This window comes from Thamnophis sirtalis, unplaced genomic scaffold, assembly GCF_051295495.1.
Source record: "Thamnophis sirtalis isolate CommonGarterSnake01/CBP01778 unplaced genomic scaffold, rThaSir2_p1.2 scaffold_3, whole genome shotgun sequence".
Taxonomy (NCBI): Eukaryota; Metazoa; Chordata; class Lepidosauria; order Squamata; family Natricidae; genus Thamnophis; species Thamnophis sirtalis.
Window position 1 is genome coordinate 25767797 of NW_028261383.1, and position 13653 is coordinate 25781449.

The following is a 13653-nucleotide window of genomic DNA, read 5'->3' on the forward strand; positions in this document are numbered from 1 at the left end:
AACACTAGTGCACAGAAAGTGGACACCGAACAAAGCGTTCATCAACTTTTATCCCCTTACCCAAGTTCATTTCCCCTTCCCCTTTTTGACACAGCATCCTACTCAATTCTTCCCAAAGCCCCCTCCACCTTTGTTCAAATAATTTTAACAAGTTCACCAACTCCTTCGTTACTAGCATAAGCTGTTATTTTTGTACTTCTCCTTGTGGATGCAGCTGGCATTCAGGCTATAGGCTTGTGGTTCTTAGCTGTTAGTTGCTACATACTGGTAATTTTGAAACAGCTTATAAGTGTTCCATTTGACATATCAAGCTTTTCCTTTTTTAGAAACAATACAAACTCCATTTTCTTATACAAAATTCAATTGGCATCCTTCAGTCTCAAAAGACTATGATATCATGCTCTGGAAAGGTCCTAAATCTTATACAAAATAATAATACATAATTATTCTTTTAAATGACCATTTTCCTTAGGTTTAACACCAGGCTTCATTCCATTCATATTTTTCTGCTTCTCTTGTTTTCTGTGAATAAAATATCCTCTTTATGCATAAGCTCCTGGAAGCAAGCTGCCTGGATTTGGGAAGGGTCTGGTGATCTATAAGTGATAAATATTGGAATACATGGTAGTAATGATACTGCATGGATTTTTGTTCATTTGCTTAAATGGTGCTCCATCAACTATAGAGTTCTAAGCCTTTTATCCAACTGTGATTATCATAGTGTGAATTACTCCAACATTATGTATTGGCTAGGATGTTATGCTGGAATTCCTTAGGGTTGAGTTTGTCCTTGCCTAACAAGCGGCAGAATTGTAGCTCATTGTCTCTGTCAAAAGGTTCAAATATTTGGCATTGTGGCTCATGAGTGAAAACAGTGGCTGGTGGAGGTTAGACCTACAGCACCACTTCAGCAGTGACAGTGAAATCTGCCATGAGAAGACTGAAGGAATTAAAAGACCAGTAGAAATATATTCTTGTTTCAATGCTATCTTTTGTCTCAATATCTGCCAATTAAACACGGCTGTATGAAATTTGCCAGTAATGTCTTTCTGCAAATCATTATTCTATCACTTCAACAACAACAAGCAAGACTCTAACAATGTCAAAATAAATGAAGGGGAGGAGTTGAGTGGCAATATTAGCCAATGTTTTCCACATTTGAGTCAGAAGGCTGAAAACCACAGAGCCGCTGTGAGCCGCTGTGAGCCGCTGTGAGCCGCTGTGAGCCGCTGTGAGCCGCTGTGAGCCGCTGTGAGCCGCTGTGGGAGTCACTTGCAAGCTGGTGGAGTTTCAGATTTTTATCGACAGACAAAAGGCCATGCAACAAAGTAAGTCCGAAAAGGAGGAAGATCAAAACAGTGCAAGCCATGCCGTCCCCCAGGAGTCGTGATGGGAGGGAAAGTGGGACTTGGAAGGAAAAGAGTCAAGAAGGACTTGATGGAAGACCTCCCTCCTGGGACCTTGCATGGCAGCCCTGGCCTCCGCCCGGGGGCGGGGGGAGAGTGCAGAATGGCCCCTTTAAGAGGCTCCCAGGCTCCCTTTTGAGTGAGGAAGGGGAGAGAGCAGGAGGTGCATGGAGACCTTGGGCTGCTTGAGGACTCCACTGTACAGAATCAGGGCTAGAAGTGCTGGAAGGGGCTTTCCTGCTTGAAGCCTGAGATGTTCCCACCTTAGACTCACCACCCAAAGCACCAAAGGTCACCCAAATCTTTGCAGGCAGCGCAAAAGGTTCATGTGTCCTTTTTTTTTTGCAGGACATGCCAGCCTCCACAGCATCCTTGACCCCCTTGCCTTGTGAGAAGCAGGCAGGCAGGCAGGCAGGCAGGCAGGCAGGCAGGCAGGCAGGCAGGCAGGCAGGGGTCATGTGCAGAGAGCAGGTGGAGACTCTCTTAGGCAGCAAACACAGGAAGAGAAGAACCTTCTAAATCCTATTTCTACTGCAGCTTCCTAGCTGAGCGAAGGACGCCTTTTCCATCCCCTCAAAGGAGCTGTCCAAGTTCTTCCCTGAATTCTCCCCTCTCCAGCAGGAGCCCCGGATTCTATTCCCGGTCAACCCAAGGAGGCTCCGGCTGTTCATAGGTTTTGCCTCCACTCTCTTCGTGCAATTCTTCAAGGTAGTCCTCAACTTAAGACCACAATTGAGGCTGGATTTATGTTGCTAAGTGAAACATTTGTTAAGTGAGTTTTCCCCTGTTTTATGACTTTTCTTGCCCCGTTTTTTAAGTGAATCACTGCAGTTGTTAAATTAATAACATGGTTGTTAAGTGAATCTGTTTTCCCCCTTGACTTTGCTTCTCGGAATATCCCCAAAGGTGACCACATGACTCCCGGACACTGCAACCGTCATAAATGAGAGTCTCTTGTCAAGTATCCAAATGTAAATCTTGCTGCAGCGGCTGTAAGTGTGCAAAATGCTCATAAGTATTTTCTTTTTAGTGATGGTGCAATTTTGGTCACTTAACAAAGTGTTGTAAGTTGAGGACTACCTCTGCTATAGTTCTTTCCATTCTGCTTCCTTTAATTTATTCACTTGTACAATCAACTTTTTCTTTTCAATAAAACAATCTCTGTGGGTCTAGTAGCAGGGAGGAAAATCAAACCCCAACGCATCTCTTCTAGAAAAAAAAGGAGACAAAATTTAATTTCTGGGTGAAGATATTTTTGTAACACCCCCTCCTCTCTCTGACAGCCCCTCAAATATTGGAAGACTAATCTCATTCACCCCTGGCCCTTCTCTTCACTAGATTAGCCATTAGCCCAGTGGTTCTTGCAACCTTTCTCGATGGATTCAGTTCAGGTGCCAGTGGGCACTTTGGATACTCTGGAGCAGAGTTGGGTTCCTGCCAGTATGCACCTATTCGGTAGAACCGGTTTGTCAAATCTACCGAACCGGTTAGAAGAGATTCCACCAGTGGACCCGGAAAGCAGGCCACACCTACAGAAGAGGTTCCAAAAATTTTTGAAACCCACCACTGGTCCTTGGATATGATTATTCTACACTATCATGCTCATATTTATAAAACTCAGTGCCTCTGTGAAAGGTAAGGATGACTACTGCGTTTGTGGTGCAATCAGAACATTGTGTGTGTTGAAGTTGTTTTAACGCAAAGCAAAGATGCCTTTTAAAAAACAAGTTTACATCATATTCTTATACATGCCAGTGCTGAGTGTGAGGTAATTTAAAGTGGTTCTGACAAGTGTCGTCGGCATCTTCATATCCAGTCACATGGGCAGCAAGCCACTCCCATCCGGTCACATGGGCAGCAAGCCACTCCCACAAAGGAGGACACACCCACAGAGTAGGTTCGAACAATTTTTGAAAACCACCACTGGTCTGGAGGATCAGGTTAAGGACAGATCCTCATGTAGAAAACCTGGGATCGTTAGGAGCCAGGGAAAAAACCCTGTGTGGGTTGGGGGGGGGGGCAAGTGTCGGAATGACTACTTGTTCTAACTGTCAAAAAAAAAATCTTGCTTCTTGTCCTGCCTTCAAGCGCTTTAGAGAATAGGTTGAACTCCCCCCTTCTTTGTGGCAACCCCTCAAATATTGGAACACTATTAACATCTCACCTCTAGTCCTTCTCTTCTCTAGACTAGCCATGCTCAGTTCCTGCAACCGTTCTTCATATGTTTTAGCCTCCATTCCCCTAATCATCTTGGTTGCTCTTCTCTGCACTCTTTCTAGAGTCTCCACATCTTTTTTCATATCATGGTGACCAAAAATGGATGCAATTTCCCCGTGACCCATCAAAACCGCGGTCCACAAAAGCACGATCGACGAAAGCGCGCATTTGACGTCATCACAGCGCGACGAAAAAAATTAAAAATTGAAATAAAAATAAAATTAAAGCAAGCCGATTCACATAAAGGTAAGGGTTAGGGTTAGGTTAAGGGTTAGGGTTAGGTTTAGAGCGTTAGGGTTACGTTTAGCGTTACGTTAAAGGTTAGCGTTAGGTTTAGCGTTAGGTTAAGGGTTAGGTTTAGGGTTAGATTTAGGCTTAGGTTAAGGGTTACGTTTAGGGTTAGATTTAGGGTTAGGTTTAGGGTTAGGTTTAGGGTTAGGTTTAGGGTTAGGTTTGGGGGGGTTAGGGTAAGGTTTTCGCTTTATTTTTACATTTTTCGATCACAGTGCAATGTTTTCGTCGCGCTGTGATGACGTCAAATGCGCGCTTTCGTCGACCGCGATTTTGTCGTCCGCGGTTTTGTGGTGGAACCCAATTTCCCAGTTCGATACTCATATAATGTCTTGTCTTTGGAATCTGTTATTGCTCCACAGTGTCTCTAAATTAGTAGATTTGTGCAGGCTGCATATTATGAATTGTGTTACAGTTGTTCCAGAGAACCTCAAGCTAACTTCAATCACACACCTAAGTGTGAGCACAGAAATGGGTCTTTTAAGCTTTGCAGCGGTCAATTAAATCTTCAGTGGGATGATATTCCCCAGGCTAGGCTACCTATAGTATGTTACTCACAGTCTCAGTATAATCCCACACTTGGGAAAATATTAACATGCTTCCATCCAAGGCTTTTACCATTTGTCGCTTGGAAGCAAGACAAGGGGGATGGGCAAGTGCTTAAGAAGCTACTCTAAACTTCTCCAGGGTCCTTATCTCTAGTAACCGTCCAACAGGGAGAGCTGGTATCTTCTGTGATTAAATTATATCCGGTCTGTGCTTCAAAACAGAACAAGCTGACTTTTGTCTAGTCCCCAATTCCAAGATAAAACAGAAGCTCAGATAAACAGGAAGAGATGGGTTTTAGTATGGAAACAAATACATATTTTTTTAAAGAAAACCAAACCACTGGATATGTTGAAGGTCAGACAAGGTAACTGATTCAAGTCTGTAAGGCTTGTAATGTAAAAAAAAGTGGGGTAATACAATTACAATTTACAACAAAGATTGTTTCTGAATCCTGCCTATAGCTGGTGTGAGGACTAAAGATAAAGATTCCCCTCGCACATACTGTATGCTCTAGTCGTTCCAGACTCTAGAGGGCGGTGCTCATCTCTGTCTCAAAGCCAAAGAGCCAGCGCTGTCCGAAGAAGTCTTTGTGGTCTTGTGGCCGGCATGACTAAATGCCAAAGGCACACAGAATGCTGTTACCTTCCCACCAAAGGTGGTCCCTATTTTTCTACTTGCATTTTTTACGTGCTTTCGAAGTGCTAGATTGGCAGAAGCTGGGACAAGTAACGGAAGTTCACTCTGTTATGCGGCACTAGGGATTCGAACCGCTGAATTGCCGATCTTTCTGATCAACAATCTCAGCGTCTTAGCCACTGAGCCACCGCGCCTCTTAGTGTGGCCTAAGATGCTCCATATTATGGTTTTCAATTCTAAATTCTCTTTCAATTCAAGAGCCGAGGTGGCGCAGTGGTTAAATGTAGCACTGCAGGCTGACTGCAGTTCAGCAGTTCGGCTGTTCAAATCTCACCGGCTCAGGGTTGACTCAGCCTTCCATCCTTCCGAGGTGGGTAAAATGAGGACCCGGATTGTTGTTGGGGGCAATATGCTGACTCTGTAAACTGCTTAGAGAGGGCTGAAAGCCCTATGAAGCGGTATATAAGTCTAACTGCTATTGCTATTGCTATTAAATCAAATCCATTCTGAAACATTTCGGTTGATCGGCGTTAAGGCTGGGTCACATACAGGTGGTCGTGGACTAGCAACCACAGCTGAGCCCAAATTTCTGTTGCTAAGTGAGACCATTGTTAAGTGAACTTTGCCCCATTTTACGACCTTTCTGGCCTCAGTTGTTAAGTGAATTGCGGCAGTTGTTAAATTAGTAACACGGTTGTTAATTTGGCTTTCCCAATTGCCCTTCCTCATCAGAAGGTCACCAAAGGTGATCACACGACCCCAGGACACTGCAGCGGTCATAAATACAAGCCAAGCATTCAAATTTGGATCATGTGACCATGGGGATTCTGCAACGGTTGTAAGTGTGAAAAACGAACGCAAGTCCCTTCTTTTTCAGTACCGTAGTAACTCTGAACCGTCAGCTAATAAGCGATTGCAAATCAAGGACTAACGGTACCGCTTGTTAAAAAGGAAAGGAGAAAAGATTGTGTTAAAATGTGCATTGAGCTGGTTTGAAAGAAAATTTCATACGTACAATTGGTCATATAACCCCTTATAATCTATTGCGACCATGAAGTGACTCTGTAACCTGAACTGCTGCTTCCAGTTCTGCAGTTCTGGGTTGCAAGAATTTAGACAGTGGGATTCATTGGTTATACTTATCTGGTCGACTGAGTCATCTGAGAGCAAGACAATCTGAATCATCCGATTCAGACAAGGCAAGACACTCTCCAAAGCACCTGAAAGCAGGGCAAGGAGCAGCAGATGAAAACTAGTGAAGGAGAGAAGCAACTTGGAATTAAGGAGAAACTTCCTAACAGTGTGGACAATTAACCAGTGGAACAAATTGCCTCCAGAGGTTATAGGTACTACATCACTGGAAGTTGGACAGCCCCCTGTCTGAAATGGTATAGGGCAGTGATGGCAAACCTTTTCTGTCTGGCCGTGCCAAAAGTGGGGGAAGCATAGGGGGGTCATGCGCCGGCATGTCACACCCATAATGCCATGCGCGCGATCAGCGACTACCCCTCTGCTTTTGCCACAGTTTTTTTTCGCCTTCTCCACACTCCAGAGGCTTTCTAGGAGCCTGGAGAGGGGGAAAACAGCTTCCCTGGATGCCCTCCAGAGGCCTCAGGAGCTTCCCTGAAGCCTCTGGAGGGCAAAAAACGCACCTATGGGGAACCCAGAAATTCAATAATGGTGACTTCCGGTTTGTCCATAGGGCCATTTTTCGACCTCTGGAGCCTTCAGGGCCTTCAGGAGGCCTCACTGAAGGCCCCGGAAGGCGAAAAACGGTCCTACAAGCAAACCGGAAGTCCGTTCTTGAACTTTCGGTTTGCCCATAGGTCCGATTTTGCGCACTCTGAAGGCTTCAGGGAAGCCTCCGGAAGGCGAAAAATGGCCTCAAAAGAAGGCCGAAGTAAGCGGTTCCACCACAAAACCGCGTTCGACTAAACCGCGCTCGACGAAACCGCGTAGCTGACGTCATCAACAGGACGACAACAGCGCGGAGACAGAAGCACGCTGTAAACACTAAACCTAAAATTAACCCCTAATCCTAAACCTAACCCTAAACCTAACCCTAAACCTAACCCTAAACCTAACCCTTAACGTTACCCTAAACCTAAACCTAATCCTAACCCTTAACCTAACCCTAACCCTAACCCTTAACCTAACCCTAAACCTAACCCTAAAGCTAATCCTAATCCTAAACCTAACCCTTACCTTAAGTTGAATCGGCTTGCTTTCAAAGCATTATTTAAAGCGCCCTTCTTTCTCCGCGCTGGCTGTTGTCGCCCTGTTGATGACATCAGCGACGCGGTTTAATCGGGCGCGGCTTAGTCGAGCGCGGTTTTGACGGGTCACGGAAGTCAGCTGGCCAGTGCGCCTGCGTTCTCTGACAAATGGCTCTGCGTGCCACCTGTGGTACCCGTGCCATAGATTTGCCATCACGGGTATAGGGTCTCCTGCTTGAGCAGAGGGTTGGACTAGAAGCCTTCCAAGATCCCTTCCCACTCTGTTGTTCTGTATTCTATCTCATGATCTGATTTCTAACAGCATACAAAGCCAAATTGTAGCAAGATGTAGTATGTGTGATTCTAGACAGCTGTTCTGCTCCTATCAAACAAGTGCTTGGATTTGACAGAATAGCAAACCTGATATAGGAGAGTTAAGAGGGAAAACTCTAAATAATTATTATATATATTTTTAGAGCCCAGCCATCTCCTACAAACTCCCTGCAGGTTCTTTCTCTCCTCACCCTGTAGGGAATTAGCATGCCCTTTTCTTCTTCTAGGGCTTGTTTAACTTCCTCATCTACCCTGATTTCCTAGTAGTTTTCCTTTCAAATACTAAGCAAGTCTGGCCTCACTTAACTTCTTAGGGGTTGGTGGCAGCAATAGCAATAGCAGTAGACTTATATACCGCTTCATAGGGCTTTTAGCCCTCTCTAAGCGGTTTACAGAGAGTCAGCATATTGCCCCCAACAATCTGGGTCCTCATTTTACCCACCTCGGAAGGATGGAAGGCTGAGTCAACCCTGAGCCGGTGAGATTTGAACCGCTGAACTGCTGATCTAGCAGTAGCCTGCAGTGCTGCATTTAACCACTGCGCCACCTTGGCTCACAGCAAACTGTGAAAAGCTGAGAAGCCAGATCTTAGATGGTTGGAGCAAAGATAATAGAAATATTTGCTGGAGATTTCTTAGAGCAATGGCTTTCAAGCATTTAACATGTGTGGACTTCAACTCCCAGAATTCTGCATGCTGGTTGGGGGAATTCTGGGAGTTGAAGTCCATACATCTTAAAAGTTGCCAAGTTTGAGAAACACCATGGCAGTGAGAGGTTAAAAAAAAAACAGTCACCAAATCTTTGGGTGGCTACTGAGATGCTGCTTAGAAGTCCAGTTTTCCACAACATGGCAGGAACCATCACAAGGGGTATTGTGTCTCAGCGGAGATCACCTCAATAGAACCATCGCAAGGAGCATTGATGTGCTACAAGGTTTGGTGGAGCTTCATGCATCTCCCAGGCATCGAGTTCAGATCTCTGCCACTTCACCCCTCGTCCTGATGATGGGACGTCGTTGTGCATAGCCCCGTTTTCCAGCACAAGTACATCATCTTTCACAACTTTCCCACTCTGCTTTTGTTCCTTGGTCTAATGCTCCCTTCTTCCTCATCAGCCACCCACCCTATTCGTTCCCACCCTTTGTCCACTGTTGACAACTAAGCCCTGGGTAACAGGAAATCTTTCCCGTCCCAGGCATTGTGTGGGTCAGGAAGTCTTCGACAATGGAGAACAGAAAAGGCAGGATGTGTCTTGTATTTGTTAAGGGAGGGCAGTGATGGGGTGTCACACAGAGTCCTAGATTGTGTCTGAAGAAACTGGGGTGCTTATCCCGGGGTGCTCCCTCAAATAGCAGTCACCCTCAGCCCTGGCTTCAATTTGACCCCAATTTTTTTGGGGGGACACCCAGATTCTGCCTCCCAGGTCCTCTCCTAGTGTCAGATCGGATGGAGTGATGAGGGCATGAAAGAGAAATCTAAAAGAGAATGAAACCGTTGCTACTGCTCATGTTGATCCCATTTGCTGGAGGTAAGTTAAAAAGAGGAGCATAAGTAGAATGGAGTAGATTTTTTAGATCAAGGCTTTGCATAGCGTCCTTAATGAATCATCTCTTCTTCTGGGTCTGTCCAATACTTTGGAAGCCTAAACTCATCTTATGGACTGATTTCCTGCCACCCAAAAAAATCTAACCACCCGGTTTGCGTCCCGGTTTCTCGCTTACCCAATTTTTGTTAAATTTTAAGGCTTAATGTTTAAATGTTTTTAACGTTTCAGTGTTTTTATAGTCTTGTTTTTATGATGTGGTGGGCTGCCTAGACTTGCTGGAAAGTGGGATGGGTAGTATATTAAATACTTAATTAAATAACCAAGATTAGTGTATTGCAAAAATACGACCACTAAGTCTTGATCTGGTCTGGGTTTATTTGTTTGCATGTTTATCAAATTTATATAGCCAGCCATCTCATGGAACACGACTCTGGGTGGCATACAGGAATCAAATAATGACATCATTAAAAAGTAGGCAATATAAAAATATATAATGAGCACCTTGCTATGGAGCCATTTAAGCATATCTCCAGTTTCCTGGGAGGCCCATGTCTGAATGACATAACCAGATTTGGAAGGACTTCTGGAATATCAAGCATATCAGATAAGATAGATTGCAGGCTGCTAATATCTCATCTGACCTTGGACACCAGTTTCAGTGCATTTTTCAGCAGTGTGTGTGTGTGTCTGTGTGTATCTGTGCTTTCTAGTTTTGATGTCTACAAAGAGCTTGCTGGATCTATCTATTGTTAACCATTTTATGGTAACTTGTAGACTAGTACAGTTGTTATTGTGTAAATGCTGTGGATGGCAATCCACCTCTCGGTATGTTCACAATCTTTTGTACAATTGTACCACTGCTTTTTTTGGTTTAAAAAAAAAGAAGCTCTTGGCAGAATATGGAGCAGAGCAACCTGGAAGATAGAATGTTTAAGGTGTTGTCTTCTTTGTTGCTTCTGAAATATTTTTCTTAACAAGGTTTGCCTAGCAGCACATTCGGATAGCTTCTTTGCGAATCTAAAGCCCTTCTGTTCTCTTACACAATTACAATATTTTGGAATTCGAAATGTTGATATTTTTATGATGATTGGACGCAGAGTCAGACAGAAGTTTAGACCGAGTTTGGTAGCTTTATCTGCTCCACCTGGGAGAGGCAGATGTTGAGTTTTGTTGGTGTTAAAGGGGTCCTAAAGCTCTTCCAATTAAAGCTGCCTTTGGCAATTGACTGAGGATGTTTTTGTCAATGCTGATGGTGCTCAAATGATACTCCAGATGTTTTGGGATTTCCCCCAGGGTGCCTGTTACTATTGGTGCTGCCTTTGCTTTCTTTGTCCACAGTTATTCTATTTCTATTTGCAGGTCTTTGCATTTTGTTACCTTCCTGGTTTGTTGTTATTATAATATTATAGGATTATCATTCATTGCACAATCAAGCAGATGGGGAGGCTGTGACAGTCATAAGTGTGATGATTGGTCTTAACCAATCTTAAAATAACGCCATTTTTCAGAGTTGTTGTAACTTTGAATGGGTCACTAAACAAATGGTTGCAGTTGAGGACTCTCTGTAGGTGAAGATCATTCAGAACGCACACAGATAAACAAGTGTGACATATTGTCTATTTACAGGAGAAAGCACTGCTCTAGCATTAAAAAAAAGCCCAGATTGTGCTTAAATTGCATCGAGTATAAGTTAGGAATGAAGTAAAGGTAAAGGGACACGGTGGCTCAGTGGCTAAGATGCTGAGCTTGTCTATAAGAAACGTCAGCAGTTTGGCGGTTCAAATCCCTCGCTCCACGTAACAGAGTGAGCTCCCGTTACTTGTCCCAGCTTCTGCTAACCTAGTAGTTTGAAAGCACTTAAAAAATGCAAGTAGAAAAATAGGAACCACCTTTGGTGGGAAAGTAACAACATTCGGTGTGCCTTTGGCATTTAGTCATGCAAGCCACATGAACATGGAGACTTTTTCGGACATCGCTGGCTCTTCGGCTTTGAAACAGAGATGAGCACCGCCCCCTAGAGTCAGGAATGACTAGTACATATGTGCAAGGGGAACCTTTACCTTTACCTTTAAAGGTAATATGTTAAATTTATTGGCCACCCAGCGTCACCTTGTAGTTAAGATGAGCGCCAAATAAATTTAATAAATAAACAAAATAAACAAAAAAATTAACAAAATAAACAAATAAATAAATATCAGAAGAGCAGAAAGATAGAAAAAGACCCCAAACTGTCAGGATATGTTTGGGATGAAGTTAGGGGAAATGGGAGAGACTCTTACCCTGTCTTCATTTACTATGTTTTCCCCCAAATAACGCGCTACCCCAAAAGTAAGTCTTAGTGTCAGGTTCCGAAGGGTTAATGAAACCAGCCAAACACAGAAACGGTTTGTAAATGCAGTTTGTATTCTTCCTTCGGCAGGAACTGACCAACAAAGCACTAAGGCAATGAATAAATTGTCAGAGCTGCCATCCTGTGTTTCCCACCACCTTTTATAGCTACATTGGTAATTAAGATAAGCCACACCCAGCGCCTGCGCACACCCATCACCTTGTGACGCAGAGCAAAAACCACCCGGCAATTAATCATGGATTGTTAGCAGGAATTTCTTCAGTTTGTGTAGGTGGGATGGTGAGCCTTGGCAGCTGGCCCAGTCTTCTCCCCTGAATGGCAGTTCCAGGCCTCTGAGCTGGCAGGAGCTGACACCTAGCTTGATTTTTACACATGTGCTCAATATAAGCCCTACCCCCAAAATAAGCCCTAATTAAGATCCCGCCCACTCCAGGGTGCATGGGTAAAAACTAAGCTAGGGTGGGGATGGGGAGGGGTAGAGCTTCCCTACTACTTATCCTGTTTCCCCTGAAAATAAGCCCTCCCTGGATAATAAGCCCAATCTGGCTTTTGAGTGCAAGTGCTAAAATAATTTCTCCTCCAAAATATTGCAACACAGCAGCAGCCATGAGGTGACCATGCCCTCTCCCTCCTGCACCTCAAAAATAATACGACCTCCTCGAAAATAAGGCCAAGTGCTTATTTGAGGGATCAAAAGAAAATAAGACCCTGTCTTATTTTTGGGGAAACATGGTATCTTTGGAGAGTTGCATCCAGGCCTCCCATCTGCATTATCTGCAGCCGATAATAGAGTTGCGGATTGATCTGGAGCTCTGTTATTGGCTCCAGAAGCCTTTAGAAAAGCCTTGCAGGCCTTGGTGGCCACAGAAGAACTTCCTGAAGGCCTCTGACAGTGAAAAGGAAGCTGAGGGAGACACATGCAAGTGAGGTGAATCAGTGGATGGCATCCCTTCTCCCGAAAATAAGACCTGATGCCCTTTTTGGGTGGCAAAAATAAATACAGAATAGCAGAGTTGGAAGGGACCTTGGAGGTCTTCTAATCCCCTGTACAAGCAGGAGACCCTGTATCGTTTCAGACAAGTGGGTGTCCAGTCTCTTCTTAATAGCTCCAGGGATGGAGCATTCACAAATTCTGGACGCTGGCTGTTCCACTGTTTAATTTTCCTTGTTAGGAAACTTCTCCTTAAGTCCAGGTCGCTTCTCTTTTCATGGTTTCCTGTCTTGCCTTCTGGTGCTTTGTAAAATTGGTTTGTTTGTTATTTATGGCAGCCCCTCAAATATTGGAACATTGCTGTCATGTTACCGCTCGTCCTTTCTTAAACGTAATTTGATTTCTTACAAAGTTTGCAAACTTTGCACATGTTTAAATTTGAATGCACTTGTTGTGAGGGTTGTTTGATGCGGGGTGAATCATGGTTTTCCTTGGAGTATACTCTATGATTAAGCAAAATAAACCCGAGGTAGATTCTAAGAAAACATATTTTTATTATAAAATAAATAACAAACAAACTTACTGGCTAAAAACTACAAAATTCCTAACCTACCTCCTGGTGGCAAGCAAACAAAAAGAAAGAAGAAAGCAAAAAAAGACATTCGTAGTAGGCTTACAAGAGAAGAATCAGCCTACCGTATGTCTTAGAATATAAGCACAGCTGGCAAAAGAAAAAAAAACATCATGACACTTGGAGCTTGGAGCCCAGGTCAAACAAGCCTGTTAGTTCCTCCTCACCCATGACCTGGTCTTGCTTGTTGGGCATCCTGCTATAAAAAGAGCATGCACAATATGACCTACTGGGGGAGGGGGGAGAGAGAGATTATACTACCTGATCAAATCTCTAGAATTAAGGAGAAATTTCCTGACAGGACAATTAAACCATGGAACAACTTGCTTCAAGAAGTTCTGTTCATCACTGGAGGATTTTTTTTTAAAATTAGGGCATTGGTTGGAACCCTGTCAAGCCATTTGCCTGGAATGGTATCGGAGCCTCTTCCCAAAGGTGCTTTTTCAAGAAGCAACTGGACTTTCTGGTTTCTCGCTTTTCATCCAGGAGAGTGGAACACAATGGCAAAATTCATTTTTTTTAAACTAACGGTTCTGTGGGCGTTGCTT

At 43.9% G+C, this 13653-nt stretch overlaps 1 protein-coding gene across 1 annotated transcript in view; it reads left to right on the top strand.

The window, feature by feature from the left end:
* Positions 1–8974: 8974 nt before the first annotated feature.
* The window catches only part of NOTCH4 (notch receptor 4), a 59845-nt gene continuing 55166 nt past the window's right edge, over positions 8975–13653 (top strand). The window contains exon 1 of the mRNA XM_087711741.1: positions 8975–9175. Coding sequence (XP_087567867.1) covers positions 9133–9175 — 43 coding nt within the window. The 5' untranslated portion in view covers positions 8975–9132. The remainder of the gene's footprint in view (positions 9176–13653) is intronic.